At 39.8% G+C, this 20973-nt stretch overlaps 2 protein-coding genes across 2 annotated transcripts; both read right to left on the bottom strand.

The window, feature by feature from the left end:
• Positions 1-92: 92 nt before the first annotated feature.
• On the bottom strand, positions 93-10280 carry LOC147199551 (ras-related protein ORAB-1-like). The gene is made up of 6 exons (XM_086121407.1): positions 9915-10280; positions 8521-8593; positions 7719-7814; positions 5798-5893; positions 3687-3818; positions 93-1520 (listed from the first exon to the last, which is right to left on the bottom strand). The coding sequence occupies exons 1-6, from the start codon at positions 9926-9928 to the stop codon at positions 1320-1322; spliced, it is 612 nt and encodes a 203-aa protein (XP_085977533.1). The 5' UTR covers positions 9929-10280; the 3' UTR covers positions 93-1319.
• Positions 10281-17510: 7230 nt separating this feature from the next.
• On the bottom strand, positions 17511-19732 carry LOC147199552 (calcium homeostasis modulator protein 2-like). Its single transcript, XM_086122823.1, has 3 exons — positions 19569-19732; positions 18780-19382; positions 17511-18536 (listed from the first exon to the last, which is right to left on the bottom strand). Exons 2-3 carry the CDS (start codon positions 19329-19331, stop codon positions 18108-18110), a joined length of 981 nt encoding a protein of 326 aa, XP_085978949.1. The 5' UTR covers positions 19332-19382; positions 19569-19732; the 3' UTR covers positions 17511-18107.
• Between the last annotated feature and the right edge of the window lie 1241 nt (positions 19733-20973).

The raw sequence follows: 20973 nt of genomic DNA on the forward strand, positions 1-20973 counted from the left end.
CTTGATTATGGCATTTCATGTAGTCAGGTGGTGCAAAACAACCCTGTTCCATCAGCCTTTTTGAAAATATTCGACACGTAGATTCCCAGAGCGTCTTTCAAACTGAATTCAGTTGCCTTTATTATGAAAACAAGAGAACATTGTATTTATATGCAACTCTGCACTTACCACAATACAGTACACAAGTTTGCAAACATTTCTCTTATGTAACTGTCAAATTTCCCCAAATGTAGAATAAATAATTGTTTTGTGTATATTCTTTACAATGCATCTCAGCAAGAATCACATACGGATCTTTTCATTTTTATACAGTCTGGGAGTACAATATTTATTTTCAGTTTAAGTATTACACGTTGAATCAGGACAATCTTAATGCATTGAGGACTATTAAATGGACATGAGATCTGACATATAGTCTAAGTAATATGTACGTGTGTGTGTGTGTGAGAGAGAGAGATGGATACATAGACACACATAGAAGAACTATCTCCCTCTCACCCAAGGGATCGGGGTGACTTCTTCGGGCACAGGTCCTCTCCGAGTGGCAAGTTTGAGGATTCTGTCAAATATCTGAGGCATTGTCGACTAGTGTTACCTCAACTCCTACTACAAACAATGAAGATACTGTGCAATTTTCTCAATCTCCCAACATTCTGTTCGAGGACCCAAGTTGTGGGAGATTTACATGTAGACACACACCTGCACAAGTAGGTAAGAGGGTTGTTTTTTTCCTATGTGTGTGTTTTCATTTACACTTGTTTAGGTTGATAAGTGTTACAGCTGAGATGTTAAATGGTGAGACATTTCTGTGGCTGTTGAATTTTAAAAAAAAACAAAAAAACCTTCATATCAAGACAGAACAGAACACACGAGGAACGAAATTACTAAAAGGAAGCCAAAACGAGAAAAGGGGGCAATACAAAAAAAAAAAAGAAGACTTCATGAAACAGATTGTTACCAAACCCCAAATGGAATGCAGTGATACACACACGCACGCATACACATAATTCTCATGAATGAAACGACGCTCAGCAGACAGCGACAAAGGTGATTGGGCCAGGTCAGGTAAAATGATCACCTTTTGTACAATTTGTCATCAATACCAGCATAGGGTGAGAAGATGAATGCTTTATTTGTTTTTGGTAGTGTGCTACATTATTGTACAAATACAAGCAACTTCATCTTGTTCTCACAAACATGTGACTCGTGTCATCCCTACCCTGTCGGATTGTGGTCTTGAGTTTCAAGGAAGATGGCAGCCAGGCGCACGGGCCTGCAGAATCGAGGGCAGGTGAGCAGGGGGGGCTGTCGTTTGGTTCTCAGCAGCAACCTCCTGATGAAGGCTTGACGGTAGTGCCAGGTGTCAGCTTCACATTGGGCTTCTCACCACCACCAGCTGCAGCCCCAGGGCCCATTCTCTTTTTAATTTCTGCAGCCATGGTCATGAAGGCCTGCTCCACATTTGTGGCATTCTTGGCACTGGTTTCCAAGAACGGGATACCCAGAGAGTCAGCGAACTCCTGGACACAAGAAAGGAGACATCCAGAATCGGCAGGCGTTATGTTTTTTGTTTGGTTTTCTTGAATGACGATTGAGAAAACAAGTCATTATTTTGTTTGTTTGTTTCATTTCTCTTTTGTTTTGAATAAATGAAAGAATATTTATTAGATAAGATATTTGATTAATATCCAAAAGTTTCACGCTAGTAATTGAACACAGAAATGAGTGATTTTGCAAGTAGATGAGACTTGCTGTCAGTCCTGGTTGGTGTTTACTGTAAAACTAAACACGCAACAAAAACAACTACACTCGTTTTATATTGACATCCAAGACATGCTTTGTTTTCAAAACATCACCAGTGATAACGTGAAAGCCAATGCAAAATCCCATTGACAGGAATTTAGCATTGACTTCTGGGACTGATAATCCTTCAAATAATGAATAGTCACACGTTTCAGCAATCAATCGAACAGGCAACACCTGAGTAGCTTGGAACACCTATCAATCACTTTCCAATACTTTTAGTCACTTGAAAAGTGGGTGGCTTCAAAAAATATGCTGTCTTAAAGTTTTTTCACATCTTAATGTAAAAACCATGAAATAAAGTTTTGTTTCAAGACTTGAGTTTCAAATTTATCTTTTGATCTGAAACCAAAATGTATTCAGTAGACAACAAATACAAGGAACTGACCTTGCGGTTTACAATACTTTTGGAGGCGACGGTATTGAATCTAGTAGAATTAACTGTGTTGCAACAGCTTTATAAATGGGTGGTTATGATAGTTAACAAAAACTCATGAAATAATGAACACTAAATTGAAATTTTTTTTTATCAAAACCCCCCAGAAAAATATCTTTAAAAAAAATATATATATACTAAAACTAATAAAAACTCATCTGAATCAAAGCATAGTTGAAAAAAAAAATTAAAAACTAACCACACCGCTCTGAAAACTTATGACAACTATCGATCCGTCCATTTTCTATTTCGCTTATTCTGACTAGGGTCGCAGGTGTGCTGGAGCCTATCCCAGCTGTCTTTGAGAAGTTGGCGGGGTACACCCTGAACTCGTTGCCGGCCAATCGCAGGGCACACACAGACGAACAAACATTCACACTCACAATCACACCTATGGACAATTTACAGTGCTCAATTAATCCACCATGCATGTTTTTGGAATGTGGGAGGAAACCGGAGTACACAGAGAAAAAACATGCAGGTACAGGGAGAACATGCAAACTCCAAGCAGCAGAGAGGCCGGAGCCCGAATTCGAACCCTCTACCTCTGGTCTGTGAGGCGGACATGCTAACCAGTTACCACCGTGTTGACTTTATGATAGAGACATCTATGAACAAAATTGTATCATGTTTAAAGTTTCGGTTAATTTGGGCATGTCTGGACATACTCAGCGCAGAGGTGTCGGCCGTTTGGGCGGAGGGCCTTTTCTTGAGTAATCACGTCAAAGCAAGGGGGGCGAACAGATGGAAGAAGGCTAGATTCAATCACTGAGTGGGAATAAACAAATTGGGAACAAAGAGTTGTTGAATACCAAAAGACAGTTTGGGAACAGCTGTCGCGCCCAGGTGGACATTTGTCATCAGCAAAGTCTGTGACTTGTGTATTCGGGTAGATCAGATCACTACCGAGGGGCCGGACCGGGGGGCGCGGTATGCAAATCTCGGGGGCAGTGTCTTTCTTGTATTTTGCAATAAAAGTTCGAACCGGCGGAGAGGGAGCCGAGTGTGTGATCATCGGAGCAACTACCGTCGTTCGCTCTCAGAGATCTGCTCCCGCCGATATTGAAGACAATTTTCCCGCGTGCCGAGTCATTTCTTTAACTTTGTCCGAGAAAATCTCTGACACTTTATTAAAACAAACTAAATAAAAAGGAAAAACAATAAATAAATAAAACAAAAACGAACTATCATGAAGATTCCAAAACTCTTATAACCCTGGTAAGTTTTAGCTAAATCCATCCAGTAGCTATTCAGAAATAGCGTTACTCTTGAAATCACACACTGTAATTCTATTACAACTGCGCCCCCAAAAACACAAACAAAAATATTGCAAATATTATCATATAAAACAAAATACCCAAATCCTCGGGTGCTGAACCATGAGCACTTTAATAAACTTGCTTCATCATCAGCAACACTGTTGTTAAGAAACATGGTGGGGCCTTACCTTTGCTGTTGTGTAATCCACCACCTTCTTTGTCGTCAGGTCACACTTGTTGCCGACCAACAACTTGTTGACATTTTCACTGGCATAGCGGTCAATCTCCTGTAGCCATTGTTTGACATTATTGAAGGACTCCTGTGAGGTCAAAAAAGGACTATTGAGTATACACATACATACATCAATTTATTAAACTAACTAAAAAGGGGGAAATGGATATAAAAGGTCATATATATATATATATATATATATATATATATATATACAGTATATCAATTTCCAAACGTTTTACACCAGTACTGTATTCTATAATTTAGACGGACATAAGTGATAAAGTCTACACACTGTCTTTTTATTTGGGAATGTGGCAGTATTGAGATGAGCACCATCATTAATCCAGTGTCCATATCAGGTGACTCATTAACCCCTAATGAATTTTGGAAATACAATTAAGCTTTCCCTGACATTTTTGTCACTTTCGAGCAAAAGCCTGAAGGTTTTGTGCTCATATTAATTGGTATGAGCAACTGTTCCTAATTCCCACCGCCGCGCTTCACCATATGTATGATGATCTTTTGGTGATGAGCAGTGTTGTGTTGCTGCCAAACACATGTTTTGGAATCAGGGCCATAAAGGTACAAACTTGGTTTAATAATTGGACAAGAACACATTTTGCATTTCAGAGATTAATTAATACCCTACAAACAGCACTTACTTTGCTCCATGAACAGTGGTACCGCTACTTACGAACGTTTCGTCATATGAAACGTCTCAACTGCTTCTCGCATCTCCGAGCTTCCTGAACGCAACATATTTATAGCTGCTCTGCCACTGGCTATTAACGAGCACTTCCTGGCATCCCATTGGCTAAGAGGGACCTCTACCGTATGTCTATGTGTGTAGATATGTGTCTATGCAGCCTCGGGCCATGAGGCGTTCCGATAGTTTTACCTAAATGTGAATCACCCAGAAAAAGTGTTCACTGGCGGTTCGCTCACTATGCTGATGTTTGCCTTGGACATTTTTTTGACTGGGAGGTATGTCCGTCATAAAATGTCTTTATGACAGTCAAAATACATATTTGACTGTCGTTGCTGGACAGTCCCGGGGCGCTTGTGTCTTGCGCCTGTAATGGGCAGCATTTTTCACAGCCCCGCTTTGTTCAGCGGAAAGATCGGTGCTGTTGAACGGTCTGCGGCTGGATGGATGTAAGGGTTGAGGAGCCGACGATGAGAAGAAAGGAGCGTTAGCGCGGAGCGCCGAAGCGGATTTGGAACTGGGAGTCGCGGCTTGGAGTTTGAAGCGGATTACGTGGGACAGGAGAAGTGAACGAATCTCTTTTCGTCAATGGACGCTACAGCTTCGTGTTTGCTCTCAAAACTTAGCTTGTAGCAGACGTGTGCACATTTTCAGCATGACGTCTCTGACCCACTGGTGAAAGGACACTTTGATCCTCTCCTCTTTCATCTATAACTGCTTCAGACAACAAAGTGTATGCAGAAAAGTGGTAAAGATTGCACGGCTGTCTGTGTCCTATGTGTTGTGTTATTTTTGTTATTTTGACTTCAAAATGGCGCCGCGAGAGTGGCTGCCTTTCCAGCAGCTCCTATATTTTGTTGTTCTACTTCTTCCTTTCATAACTTTGCTGCTGTGAATTGGCAATTCTCCATTGTGACACTAATAAAGGTTTTCTTATCTTATCTTTTCAAAGGATTGTTAAAAAAGGCAAAAGCATACATCCTTGGATCAGTTCTTTACAAAACGGATTAGGGCGTTTACATGGAAAATACATCTCGATTTACAAAATTTTCTAGTTAAGAAATTTATTCTAGAACCAATTAATTTCGTAAGTAGAGGTACAGTACCACAGTACACAATAGGAGAGAAGTGGCCCGATACGTCGTAATATCACGCAGCTCTATATGCTACCGATTCACCCATCCGTCCATTCTCTGTCCCACTTATCCTCCTAATAATAAGAGAATATTTGTTGACTTGGTTCTAACCACATCTGCACTACATTTGAGCCACAAAAAAACTAGATATTTTATTAAATAGTGAAGTAAAACAGAATAACTTGAGATTTTCAAAGAAAGAAATGTGGCGTTTAAACTTACCTGATCTGTGACATCATACACTACAATGATACCGTGAGCGCCTCGGTAGTAACTGGAAGTGATGGTACGAAACCTTTCTTGGCCTGCTGTATCCCACTGTCAAAGGTTAAAAAAAATTTGAATTTGTCAAAGTCGCTGTCTCTGCTGGTTTGTTTCATGTTGACATGGTAAAAATGTGCGTGTGTGTGTGTGGCACTAAAGAGTGTGTGAGAGACACTAAAGAGTGTGTGTGAAGGAAATAGTCTTTTTTTTCTTTTTAACCGGTTTAATAAAGCAAGAATTGTTGCTTGTTGTGATACATGCAGTCACCTCCAAATGTATTGGAACTGCTAGGCTAATATGGGATTTCTGTGATTGCATTGCATGTTATGTCATGTGGAAATGGTGTGTTTGTATGACAAAAACAGTCTTTATATCCTTGAACTTTGAGGAAAGAACATTTCCTGAATGCTTGAAAACTCAACTTTAAATAAGACTTGAAAGGACAATGACAAAGTAGCATGAAGGTAAATAAGAACATTCAACAATAATATCTTAACTGTGTAGATATGTGCTTCCACAGCATTAGTGTCTGAATATTTGTTATTTGAAGGCATATCATTCCTGAAGTCGTAGCTAATAATTTTTTTTTTATTTTTGAAAGGGATATTATATTGTCTTGAGCATTCACACTTGAAATGTTTTACAAATGACGCATGCTTTGAATTTAAATATACAAGGTATGTCATTCTTTTTGTTGTGTGTTTCGTTTTACAGTCGACCCCAACAAGAGTGTCATGAAACGGCTTTAAGCATGCTCAGGGACAGCAGAACCACATACGCTGTATGTGTTCACATACGCTTTTGTGTATAAAGTACTTTCACATGAGGTACTCTATTTGCAGTATCGTACTACAAAGTAAGTCAGTACTGGTATCGATTAACAGACACACACGACGACCACACAAGCAGCAGAGCTGCTTCCTGTGTAACAACGGAAGTTTTTACAAGAGTTCCATAATGACAGGTCGTCCAAAATCCAATACTGTAGTAGCAGCCAAAATTCATTTGTGGCGGCCCCCTGCTCTACAGCATCCAAATAGCCAACGACGTGCCCTTCAGTGCACACAGTAAGTAACCATGAATGTCTTGCGGCCAATGCTAACATGCTAATGTGTCTAACTGACACATGACCATATGGACTAACTACAGGATATGAGCACAGAATATGTACTTACTTTTCATCAACTAACCAGTGATGAGACGAACACTAATGAGGTAAATAATAAGAAGGCAACTAAGCTCTTATTTAGCTGTCCTGCTGGAACCGCACCACCAACAGAAAATGAAATGTCCGCAACAACACCAGACGACGTATTATAATACTGTATATACATTTTGTAACATTCGACTAACCTACATTTCAACATGTTTATTTACTTATGTATTCATTTAACAACCTCTGGGTACTGGTAAACTTATAAAATCTGAAAATTGTGCATTTTTCTTTTTCATCGACCTTTGAACAGGGGAAACAATTTAGGATCTTTTTTTGTTTTGCAAAAAATAGCTTATTATTCATGGGAAATTATGACATCCAATTTTACTTCATTTGTCTTAAAAAAATGATTTTTAATTACCGTACAGAAACATCTCTTTTTCCATCTACTTATACCAGGGACATATAATCATATAATTCATGGCTTTCTGTGAGTATACTAGCTTTGTGTTAAATAAGTCCAGAGTTCACACTAATTAAGTATAATTTTGAGTAAATCGATATGAGATTACGATTTCATTTTTTCTACATTTTCTTACATTTTATTGTGAGGAAAAAGGTACCTTGGTTGAATTATGTTTGGGAAACACTACTGTAATCAATTTTCAACCGACACACATTTCCAATAAACACTGAACACTTGACAAATGGTGTGTTACGTACAATCTGAAGTTTTATGGTCTTTCCATCTAGTTCTATGGTCCGTATTTTGAAGTCCACACCAATTGTGCTGATGTAGCTTTCTGTGTATGTATCGTCCTACAGAGAGAAAAAAGATTTAATTTGTTTCACCACACACACACACATACTGACACATAAAACATTAGTTTGAAACTGTTACATTGTGACTGAGCAAATACGCAGCTCGCCAAATAAAACTTTTTTTTCCCTTATATCAAAACTAGCGTTTTCTGAATGATTTTTATTATTATTGAAATGAAATATTGTCTCTATCTTGTTAGTCAAAGTAAATTGATGCTCACAAGACGTGCAATAGCACAGTGACACCCAACCAGTCAGTGTGCTATGGCATATTAGAGTGTCGTGAACGATCATCAGAAGTGTCTCATGAAATTATCCAGTCAATTATTTGGATGAAAAGTGATTTATTTTCTCTAAATAATTATTTGTTAATTCATCTATATACCAACCATGTATAAGACCAGGCAGACCAGAACGACCTAATGCTTTGACAGAAGTTACATAATTTACCCATGTATCCAATTTTTTATTAATCGTTTGTCCCATGAGATTGTTATCGATGTGAAGAGTGTGCCATGGGTAAAGAGAGGTGAGGAAACACTGCAATAGCATATCAGTTTAATGAACTTTGTCAAGTAAAAATGTGCAAATAGACATCATGAATACAAACATGACTTTTCGAATACAGTACAGTACTAAGCAACCAATCAGATTTTGTTTTAGCCAGACTTAAGAGAAAAATGTGTTTTCTGGAGAAACTTACCGCAAATCGGAGCAGGAGACAGGATTTTCCAACACCAGAGTCACCAATTAGGAGCAGTTTGAATAAATAGTCACTGTAAAAGAAAGATAGAATATGTGTTGGTGAATAAAGGCCAAAAATGTAAGTATTTGTCATTTATTTGTTGATGAATTATATTCTTCCTGAGTCAGGAAAAAACAAATACTGTACAATAGCTAAGGAAGCAACAGGAAGTTTGACTATTGTAAAGTGTCCTTGGGTGTCTTGAAAGGCGCTTATAAATAAAATCTATTATTATTATTATTATTAACAGCTAATATGCATGACGGCATTGACACACTTCAAGGAAAATTATTTACACAGAAGGTGGCACCCTCTTTAATATTCTGGTATGTATCTGTGTGTGTGGATTAAGTATTTTAATTTTTTACTTTTAAAAAGACAATGAATGATAATGAACTGTCAATGAATTTGTCAAATGTGTGCCAATGTGATTTTTTTTTAACACGATAATATTACATTGATGACAAGCCCTAGACAACAAAAGCTGAAGTAACAGTAAGGTAATTCTGCTAAGGTAAGCTCAATTCTGCTGTGGTGGAATTGTAGGCATGTCCCTGGCATGTGATCTTCTCATGACCAGGAACAGTGTTGGAGGGTGCTGCTTCGACTCTCCTCACACTATATTATTGAAATACATGACAAAGATCAAATATAAGACACTCATTGAACTTATAACCTTCATTTGGCGACGTAATGACATTCATATTTTTGCTCGATCCAGCGACAGGCATATTGCCCTCAATTGTCACACTGGAGAGCCTGTTTTAAGTTTAAGAAGGGAGCTTGGTCGAGCTGCGAATTTCAGATCAGCGTAAAATTCAACCAACTAGTGCCACCGGTTCCTTAAGCGTTCAAAAACACGTGACGACATGAATAATAAACATTTGGGTTTCACGATTTACTCTCGTCTGACAAGAATGATTCTTAGCTCCATGTAGTCGGGCCCAGGTTTACATCAAAAGCCTCCAGATGTTGTGGCTTTCTCCCAGGAGCTAAAGACAGCAGTTAGTAAATTAATATGTAAATGTCAGTCTGGGGGGTAAAGGCAAAGCTGTCAGGATGTTGACCAATGCATGTTTAGGTCCCCTCCAACCTCCCACGACCATCTATGTCAAAGTAATTCAAGGGTTTCGATTAAAAATAAAGCCGTCGCTTAACATAAATAACAATAAACAGTGTGTTTATTAAGAGCGTTCGTCAGACTTCGGTGGTAGGTTCCGCTGGACAGTCAGCTGATGTAAGCTGCTAATGTAGCTTCACTTCACAGACAATGCTTACTAACTTGTCGATTGTAATACCAACCAACACACTCAAACGTGACACGGTATTCTTAATAATAGTACTGTACTTACTATTCGGGATTCATTGTGGACTTGTTGAAAACTGTGTTGCCGTCTCGTGGGGAGGTTTGATATGATGATGTGGAAACGGCAGCGGTGGCGAGCTTAGACGGCTCTAAGAAGCACGGCCGGCTAGTTGTTGCTCAGTACAAAATCCAAAATGGCTGCGATTCCAACCAGGAAGTAGTTAATAATAGCCAACTCAGCTAGTTACACGATATAAAATAACAAACTGTGCGTAGCCTGCTGACCCTTTTGTTTTATAAAAAATCAGCTGATAGTGGCAAGATCCGCAGACCTAAACAAAAATGCGTATGCGTTAAAACCCCAGCGTCCGTTCTCTCTGTAACCGGGAAGTCGTTACTGCATCAGAAAACTGTCACTGGCCCGCTTACGTCATTTAGTGAAACGTGGCAAAGCGATTCTCCCAAGACAACCAACATGTAGTCCAAGTCCTCTGGCAGATAACGTGCCCATAAATTTCAGCAGCGTAAAAGCTGTAGCCAATAAAGTCGATGTAAATTATTTTTGTCTAGTCATGGCTTGACAATTGTATCGTCATTGTCGTTTTTTTCCTTTTTTTGGAGGGGTAGGGGTCTGTAATCTGTGAAAAATTTACGAGTCTCAAAATAATTTCACGTAAACGTGTAATCAAATTACTTTGTGAGACGTACAAACAGTCACATGTTTTAAGTGCTGTTGACAAGTCATGCCAGATGATCCCGAAAGGACTGACCACATGTAATGTAATTTGCATGTGAGTGTCATGAGTCATGTTCTTTGCATGGGTCTAACTTCTCTTGGGAAATAGTTTTAGGAAGTAATACTTCTGCTTGTCAGAGCTACCCTATTTAAAAAAGGTTTTTGTGCTGGTCTTGCAGGTATACCACTAAGACCAGCTCAAAAACCCAAAAGCAGCATTTGTTGTGGGCCTGCACAAAGCATAACTGCCTGTCATTTTTCACTATTTTTCGAAAAGAAGAAAAAATACAAATTTTAGAGCACACTTTGGTGTTGTTTTCCTCTCGTTTACTTGTTCAATCATGTAGTTTAAGGTTTTGTTAATGTGAGTTCTAATTTATTTTTCTTATATTCCAATAATATTAAAAATTGACTTAGGCAATGGCAGCAAGGTAGTTGACCAGTTGGCACGACCGCCTCACAGTGCAAAGGTGAAGGGTTGGATTCAGTTGGATTCCTCTGTGGACTTTGCATGTTCTCTCTGGCCGGGCCTGCATGGGTTTTCGCCGGATACTCCAATCTCCTCCTACATTCCAAGACATGCATAGTAATGGAACGGAATGGAAGTAATGGAAAAGCTGCAGCATGCCTACGACCCTCATGAGGATAGGCGGATTAGAAAATGGATGGATGTATGGACTTAGTCCAGGGGTGGGCAAACTACGGCCCGCGGGCCGGATCCGGCCCGTTGGTCTTTTTAATCCGGCCCGCCGAAGGTCGGTACACAATTATGGTTCGATGTAAATGATTGCATTCATTTAATTTGGACTTGTAATGACAGGCATTTCAACGCCAGGTGGCGCAGTTACTTGAAGTTGCAGAGCACAGGGAGGGAGGTGGAGACGGCACGGAAGCCCGCAGTAGCGCCAACTCAAGCAACTCCCGCTCGATACGACGGAATAATGGGCGCCGCTATTTCTATCATTGGATCCAAAACAGCGACATGCAAGAGACTCTTTATTGCAGTGAGTTTTACTGGAATTGCGAAAATTTTTATGTCGTGTAGATCATGGCATCCAAACGAAGAGGAACAGTAATGGCCGCGGAAGAGAAAGTTAAGTGTATCTGATTAAACGAAGCAGGTTACAAAGTACGAAACATTCAGGAGACGTTTGGAGTCGGAAAGTCTCAAATCTATGAGACTTTGAAAAACGAGGAAGCGATTCTTGCTCAGTCCGATTCTGGCTGTTTCCATGCTCAGAGTGAATTGCTTGCGGCTCGACGGACAGTCGAGTAAATACACGTTTCCTGGTATGGCTTGACTGTTATCGTGCTAAAAACTTTCCACAAACTGGACCGCTAATAAGAGAGAAAGCGAATTCCATAACAGTAACTATGGGCATCGAAGACTTCGAAGCGTCCCGTGGCTGGCATCAAAAATTCATTGCATGACATCAGCTGAGCAACGCTGTCTTGTGTGGTGATCGAGGAGAGGTCAAGTTCGAGACAGTGAGTGAGTGGAAAGAAACCACCAGGTCTTTTACTCGTGTCATTTTGTAGCAAATAGTCCTAACTTTGTTATATTTTGTCACCTACCTTTACTGTATGCTGCAGTTTTGGGGCAATATATTATTGCACTTTGTTGCTTGTGTTGTCACACATGTATGTTGTTAACATACTTGGACGTTCATACAGGACATATACCACAGTTGTTTCACTGTTCTCATTTAAAAAAAAAAAGGTAATACTTTAATGCTTTTGTTCTGTTGATGTTTGGTATGGACTGTCAACATATACAGTTTTTTATATGAACCGTATCTTGTGCTGACTTGGCCCATCTGTCAAATTTAGAAATCAATGTGGCCCCCGAGCCAAAAAGTTTGCCCACCCCTGACTTAGTCAATGATAATATGTGGCCAACGATATGCTATGAGCACTTACGCTATTGTTTTTTTTTGTTTGTTTGTTTGTTTTTAACACGGTGGTCTGTTTATGATTGATGCAAACAGTGGGTATGTTTTAATTCTAAGTGTTGTTTATGGAGTAGCAACATATCATTCTGAGATTGGTTTCCAATATTTTTTGCACCACTGTGAAGAAAGATCACACATCCAATGCATGAAATTGTCTTTCAGGCTCTGTCCAGTCTGCACTGAAAAAAAGTTGAATACAGTTTGGTTCAGTTGAACAGTTCCGTCTGATAAATTTCTGAGTTTGTCTTCAATTGCCTGCTTGACTTCATCTCTACTGGTCTACTTAAAGATGCTTCACTACTTAAAGATGCTTCACAGTGTGCTTAAAATGATCAATAGATCCTTATTGGCAGGCTATGTACCACAGTCATTTAAAATGATGTCAAACCTCTTCTTTAAAAAAAAAAAGATAAAATCTATCACTGAGCCAATTTAGCCAACTCAGACCAATATCTAATCTTATGTTCCTGTCCAAGATTCTTGCCAAAGCAGATGGCAAACAATTGTACATTGAAGAGTATCAGTCTGGATTTAGAATTGAAATGACGCGAGTCAAACTAACGGCCTCCTCACTGCTTTTGATAAAGGCTCAATCTGCATCTTGGTACTTAATGCAGCCTTTGAAATCGGAAAACGTGACCGTGACATTCTTTTACAGAGCTTAGAGCATGCCATTTGTTATTAAAGGCACCATGCTAATTTGGTTTCAATCAGATTGCTGACTGTTTGTAAATATCGGCCATGAAGACGTAGTTTTTCAAAGGATCCAGTCCTATTTAGTCTTTGTATACTTCACATGGGTAGTAATTATCAGAAGACACTATGTCCTCTTCGACAGTTATGCCAATGCCATAACTCCATCTATGAAACCTGAGGGGAAAAAAACAGTTAACCAAACTCCAAGCATGCGTTAAAGAAAACCAGAGTTACATGACCAATAATTTCCATGTACCAAACTCAGAGAAAACCCAAGTACTCATACTTGGCTCTCATAACATTTGGAGGCAACGTCTCCAATGACTTGGCTGCCCTTAACTGCTTTTTGCTCGCCTCAAGCTGTGGAGAGGAACCTTGGTATCACTTAGGACCAGGACTTATTATTCTTTGCTCACATACAAAAAGTATCAGGGATAGCATTCTATCACTGGTGAAAAAGGAGAAGAAAAAAAAAAGTTTTTTTTGCCATAAGTTTATACCGAAAGAAATGCTTGCATTTCTGACCTCAAGGCTGGATCACTGTAACTATCTCTTAAAGGCTCCTTCAGCAAATTGTTCAAATTGTTCAAGACTCTCCTCTCGATCCAAAATACTGCAGCCCAAGTGCTGTGTTAAACTAAAAAAAGTGTTAGGCTCACTACAATGGCTTTATATAAAATTTAGAATGAAATCCTGCTCCACGTCTACAAAGCATGAAATGATTAGGCACTGCAACACTTCTTCCATAAAGAAAGAACTCTTCCATTAAATGGCTTTCTGTTGGCCTAAGACGTGCAAATCATTAGTGTGTCTATGGGGAATTTGTGTCACCTTTTGAGGACGTTTAATAAAGACTCTTCACGGATTTTGCCACGAAACAAAGTGAGAGACTATTGAAGTCAAATAAATATGGTATCTTTGTGTTTGAAGATGTCTATATTTGGGACTGGAGTTGGTAGAAAGGGACTGAAAATGTCACATCCTGTAGTCATGAATCCCACTGGAGTTCCAGGCAGGATACTGTAATATGATTGGCTTTCATATCCAGGCAGGATAGGCCTACATCCTTCGAAGCAGGAAGGACAGTGTCAGGCCAGGAACAGAATTGGATTGGATTGGATACAACTTTATTGTCAAATGTGCTGTACGGCACAGATGAAATTTCTTCCCTCTCAAGACAACATAAAACAAGAGGAGCTGTTGCGGGTGTCCGCGCCACCATCAAAAGAAAGTTAAAAAATGACAGAATAATCCAAAACAACACATAAGACACAGACAATCGTGCAATCTTAACCACTTTCCTGCATACACTTTGTTGTCTGAAGCAGTTCTAGATGAAAGAGGAGCGAATCAAAGTGTCCTTTTCACCAGTGGATCAAAGACGTCTTGCTGCAATGTGCACACGTCTGCTACAAGCTAAGCTTGAAAGCAACAAGAAGCTGTAGCATCCATTAACGAAAAAGAGAGCGCCAGAATTTGGACACTTAAGTAGAAAAGTAAAAGTCTTCCATCCATCCATCCATCCATTTTCTAATCCGCTTATCCTCATGAGGGTCGCGGGCATGCTGGAGCCTATCCCAGCTGTCTTCGGGGAGTTGGCGTGATACACCCTGAACTGGTTGCCAGCCAATCGCAGAGCACACATAGACAAACAACCATTCACACTCACAATCACACCGAGGGACAAGTTAGAGAACTGGGTGGGCCGACATGCCGCAGTAAAAGTCTTTATATACAAAAATAACAACAATAGAGATCAGGGCTGGGTGCAGAAGGCATCAAGAAAGCTGAACGTTATGACATATTACTTGAGCTTGAATACTCAAGACATCAGGCCATTCCCAATCCTATATGAAAAAAATAAAGGTGACAACATAAAGGACCATAAAACTGGCAACATCAAGGAGCCAACCCAAAACACAGTCACAACCACTTAGAGCAGGCGAGAGGGCTCGAGCTGCTGCCACCATTCCCAGCGCACCCTCCCCAGTCCCCACACCTCTGCAGCCACCACCAACAGTCTAGACCAGGGGTGTCAAACTCATTTCACATGGTGGGCCACATACGGCCTCGGTAGATGTCAAGTGGGCCGGACCATTAAAATGATACCATACTTTGCTATAAATAACCAAAACAATATGTCTAACCTTTGTTTTGGTATAAAGAAGCACAAGAACATTAGGAACATGTTGAAATTTAATGAACATATCTTTTACAAAACATTTCATGAAGCACCTTACATTTCCTTCGACAATTTTCTTTTATCATTCACATATATGCATTGCAACTGATCCCACTGATTGTACAAACTTTAACAATTAATTGGTTTTGAAAAATATAGTAATGCACGTTAAGATTAAATGAGATTTATAAAGAAAAGAAGTTTTAAACCATTTACACGTGCATATAAAATCTAAATGTAATCCCTGCCTACACCTTACAAACTAAGGAGAGTGCTATTAAATGTGTAAATGTGAGAGTGCTATTGATAGCGTCTGCTGCCATGGGTCTGTCTCAGTGACGGACTGAGGCTGCTGTTGTCTTCTTCTCTGATCAAAACAGTGTCCCCTAGCGGATACTCAATTAATTGCACCTTGTTAAAAATATTAATTCTGTGTCTTTTATGCATTTTTTTCCACTTTTAAATTATCCTGCGGGCCTGATTGAACCTCCTTGCGGGCCGGTTCCGGCCCGCGGGCCGTATGTTTGACACCACTGGTCTAGACCAACAGTCTAGAAATGTCATCATTGATTGCACGCTTGCAAGACACTGATTTTAACACACGCAAAAGAAAAGGGTGACTATTATACTTCAAACAATGTTAGCCTTTATCAAAAAGACTGGATGTGACTTAATTTTGCGTAACTTGGTCGGGGGTTTTGTACCCGTCTTCAAAAGCAGACTCGCTTCACCTGGCCGTGAAGGATAATTTGAGCATTGAAAGCCAAAGCTGCTGAAGTTCTCTTTTTGCCGTTACTCTATATTACTGTACAGTAAACAATTGTGTCAGCAGAACACAAAACGTTGGACTAAGCATAATTTTTTCTGTTTTGTTTGTTTTGGAAGTTGATGCAACTTGTTGGTAGCTAGTAAAACACGTTCTTTTGTTACTGACTAGAAAGAGATGTTGCTCTAGTAAACCAGCATTTTATTCTTCAGCGAAGGGTTCATTACTCAAAGCTTCATTCCCATTAGCTCTCTCCTGACACCTCATGTACAGTGTGAAGTTTAAAGGGTGAAATATTGAAATGCTTAAGTATACTGTACTGAAAAGAATGTCCCAATATGTCAAAATGAATCTTCATGACTCATTGAGGCTTTCTATTCAATTGGTTTGCACATGGCTTTAAGCAATCTTGTTTAATTTGTTCTTCGGCATCATCAAGCTGTCAGCAATATGTATAGACAGAATGAAAGATGTGCTGAAAATAGAGCCCAAAAGAGTGAACATGATAATATCCTTCTTTCATTGTCGCTGCGGCAGACCTCTCATCCGGTCTGACTTACTTCTGAGAAATGAATGTATAAAACACATCTTTCATGTGTGTGTTTGTTAGTTGTTGTCCAAAGGTTGTGTTACGTCTCGTGCTAAATGATTATTCGTGCCTCCTTATTTTAGATACACCGTTACTTTTGAAGTTGGAAGAACATGTCTACACTTCTTTCCATTAAATTCAAACAAATGTTATGAATGAAATCATTTCATGTGGATAATTGCGACACAAATAATTGTGATCTAAGTATTGCAGCTGGTCAAAAGTGAATGGATTTAGATGGACATAAACAACAGATTCTGTGTGAAAATGAAGTCATTCCAGTTTATGGGCAACAGTTGACATACTTTATACATTTGTCAGCCCATCTCATTCGTGATTAAAATAGAGAGATTGTTTGAAGACACTGACCGCAGAGCACATCACGAGTGAGTCAGTTGCAAAACCAAAGAGTGATTGTCACAAATCTCGATTTCCAACTTTACTGGGGACTTATTTCAGATTGACTTTTCAATGTTTGTGAGCAAATAGTTGGGTCTTTGGAGTGCCTACCCACCCATGTGAAATTAACCCTTTCAGGGACAGTGGTTACTGCAGTGGACTGCTTATCATGCTATCAGGTTACAGGGTGCATGAAAGGGTTTAACATTCTTTGACGAGAAGGTGAGGTCCAATACTGTCTCCAAAACATCAAGTAAAAACTTGACAAGGGAAACAGTTGACTGCAAAACACACAAAAACATACAGACGGGTAACACAAGACAAAAGTAAGAAATTATTTTATTTGAGCGCTTGTCAAAAGTGAGCAAACAGAAATGTACACATTCCCACCATTTGAGTCACTCTGGCATCAAATGAGTCAACAAGCCTCGATAATGTCGGCCTGTCAGTCCATCAACCTCAGTTAACAAGTAAATATTCTACTAACTAAAAAGAGATACACAAATACGATTCTCTGCAATTTTCTTTCTCCTACTTTTGTACAGAGTTCAGCATTGACTGTAGTCTGCACTCAACTGAAGAGCATTCTTGTTATAAATACATTTTCACGATAGCATTGCTAAAACAACAAGTCAAATATTCTCGATGCACATGTGTAATGGACAGACCCTCTAACGAATGTAATTCTAATGTTAAAATGTAATTCGAAAGTTTGAATTCACGATTTAAATAAAAAGCGGTAAATGTCTTTATAGCACAGTTTCCAAATCCCAATGACATATCAGTGATTGGCTGCCTTGACAATGACCAATTGAGCGAACTGAGTGAATTGCATCCCATCGGTGTTGCTTTGACAAAATCTGACAAGTCAACAAAGGTTCTGAAATGAAATACGTCTGGTTACGGTGACTGGATTGTGCTAAGTAATAAAACTGTCATATACATCCATTTCTTTATCGAAACCCTCCACATTGTTCTCTTCGCTGTATGTGGCCCATTTATTGAGTCTGCTGTATAGAGGTAGTCCATTCTTCTCCCTGTAAAGGTAGACACCAGTCACTCTGTTCCACTCGGTGCTGCAGATGGGACTGGCCGCAGCCTGGTGTTCGACGACATGTTCCTTCTCATCCTTCTCTAAAGCCACGAAACCGAAGAAGCTCTGAACATACTTTGCAGCCATGATTTGGGCGTGGACAGCGGCTGTACGATGAAAGAGGGTCTTTTCATTCACGCGATACTTGGACCAGTATTCTTCCTGCTGGTAGCCAAGGGGCGAGCAGCAATGTCTCGTACACATAACCAGGAACACCATCAGAGATGTCCCGGCAACCACGAGCCAGCCTATCAGCTGAAAACAACATAATAATTAAGTCAGTCAATTGTTAGGTGTGGTAATTTTTGCACATTTACAGTTTGAGTCTTTGTCAGTCTGCCATGTCATTCTTCCTCGTAAATAGCTAGTCAATAATCAGTTTGTTCTCTATTAAGTTTTTTGTTTGTTTTTATAAACCAAATATTTCTAGAAGGCTTTCTCAAATTAATAATGACGGAAAAATTAGATGGCTTTGGTGAAAACATTATTTTCCACTACCTGTGACTGATATTTCAGACGTCGGTCAATTTCTGCCCAAAAGCCTTGCAGCTCGGTTGGGATACTTTCCTTGCAAGGGAACTTTGCCATGTCCTCTGTATTATGACCAGGGGGGAAACCCTTCACGGTGCTGGGATCAGTAAACTCACTTAGGGCACATGTGTATGCCAGACCCTGGAGCAGGGATAAAATTGTCCACGTAATAGGTGCCACCACGGCTCGACCAAGGATACTTCCCAATACTGCAAATGCTGCTGCTGTTGACAGTTTCCGGAGCTTCCTGAGGCGACACTCTGATACTAGGTCCCAAGTCCTCTTGTTCAACATTACTCCAACAATAAAAAATGCCAAAGCTGGAGCACCAATGGCAGCGATGCCATAGTAGTAATTTCTCCCTGGGGAACACGGACAATCAAAAGCAAAAACGTTGTATGCTGTCTGGCTCGCCACAGTGCCCAGAGCAATCATACCATTAAAGATCATTACATCTTTACTCTTGAAGAAGAGAGACCCAAATTTCAAGTTCTCCCTGACAAGGGCATAAGCGGCCATGCTTGGGATGTTCGGGTAAGATCACTGAAGCTGAGCTGAAGTAATGTCAAGCTAAAGGGAGGAAAAAAAAGAACAAAAAGATCGAGATTAAATGTTTGATGTATTCAATTTCCTTCGGAAATCACATGAGCTAATGCATCATTTTGAAGTGTGAACGACATCACATGAACAGATGTTGTAAAACCGTATGATTAAAAAACAAAAAGTCAACAATCAAAGAAAGTCCCACTAACTTACAGGCTTCTCGTGTCCTCAGGCAAAACATGTGACTGAACTTTTATAATCCATTTAAGCGATGCCTTCTGTGATGCTATCTCCAAAGACTGGGCAACGTGTACTTTTCCGACTGAAAAGAGAAGTCTTCCCTCTCAATCTGAGCCCGACTTTGAGTTTGTGTGAGCTTTGTGGGCACCAATGATGACTCATATTGCAAGGACCTGCCCTCTGGTTTCCTCCCCAGTGAAGGGAAAAAAAACTAGGCCTACAAGTGAAAACATGTGCAAACACAGCCAAGTCAGGAACTGGAAAAGCTTGCTCACTGAATGCATCAGTTTACGATAATGTGTAAAAATGACGCTTAGCATTTAATATCCTTGTACAACAAATGATAGCTGATTTAGTTTATTGAGGAGTTCGATTATCAGTGTAGTAAGTGTAAATGTGGAGTACACAATGCACAGATCCATTCATATATTCCAATATTGTATTGTATTGTATTGTATTGTATATTTACTGTACTATGTACGATATACTTATGCTGTATGCATAATGGAGGGGTAGCTACCTAGTCCCACTGCAGACATATGCAAGAATGGCAACTAGTCATTGGAGAGATGCAAGTCTGCTTCATGTGCGTTTCTGAACTGTCCCCGCCCCCCAGCTCAAGAAGTGTAACACTCTTTGGTGCCCCTTTCACTCTGGCATCTCTTCTTACATGCCTGCATGTGTGTGATCTAGTTCTCTCTGTGGTGCAAAATACTAAAACTATACAGCAGAGGATTTCGCGGGGAGGGATTACAAAGAGTATAATAATACAAAAATAATCACAATATAAAATGTCCTACCTCAAATGTATGTACTGTATATGGTCACATCCGGCAGTGACTGAGTTTTCCTTATTGTGCCTTTTTATAACTATCACAATGGAGCAACCGCACATGTTGACTCTGCCTCAACACTGCCTTCAACAGCTGAGCAGAATTACTTTCAGAGGAATAAACCAGATCCTTTGAATCAAGCTTGAAATATCCCTTTGCATGTTTCCATGAGAACCTGTGGGTGGATCTCCTACTTACTATGTAAAATTTTCAGACTGCACCTTAACCCATTCAAAGCATCTGTGTCATATGATTTGCTCCTCTTAGAGTACAAAAGAAAAAGCCTGTATTAGTACCACAGTTGGAAGTTCCAAAGTGTCACCCTCAGTCGAAAAGAAATAGTTCGGATTTTCCAGAGCAACCCAGAAACCAACAAGTTCTCAAACCGGCCATTAAGTGAAAACTGCTGGAGAATCGGTAACGCAAGTTTTACCTCGACCTGGAGTGAGAGCAAAATACCTTCTGGACAAAGGTTTTATGGCCAAACGAAACAAAGATTGAGCTAAATGGCCGCAATGAAAATGAGTATGTTTGGATGTGTCAAG

Source organism: Hippocampus guttulatus, chromosome 10 (assembly GCF_054856545.1).
Source record: "Hippocampus guttulatus isolate MCC_2025c chromosome 10, RoL_Hgut_1.0, whole genome shotgun sequence".
Classification (NCBI taxonomy): domain Eukaryota; kingdom Metazoa; phylum Chordata; class Actinopteri; order Syngnathiformes; family Syngnathidae; genus Hippocampus; species Hippocampus guttulatus.

Excerpts from the sequence above, each read along its gene's own strand:
- LOC147199552 (XM_086122823.1), bottom strand. The coding sequence starts at position 19,331 with ATGGCCGCTTATGCCCTTGTCAGGGAGAACTTGAAATTTGGGTCTCTC. Across the intron at positions 18,537-18,779 it reads GTCTGAAATATCAGTCACAG|CTGATAGGCTGGCTCGTGGT; the intron begins GTAGTGGAAAAT and ends TGTTGTTTTCAG.
- LOC147199551 (XM_086121407.1), bottom strand. Across the intron at positions 3,819-5,797 it reads TGTATGATGTCACAGATCAG|GAGTCCTTCAATAATGTCAA; the intron begins GTAAGTTTAAAC and ends TTGACCTCACAG. Across the intron at positions 1,521-3,686 it reads TGGATTACACAACAGCAAAG|GAGTTCGCTGACTCTCTGGG; the intron begins GTAAGGCCCCAC and ends TCTTGTGTCCAG.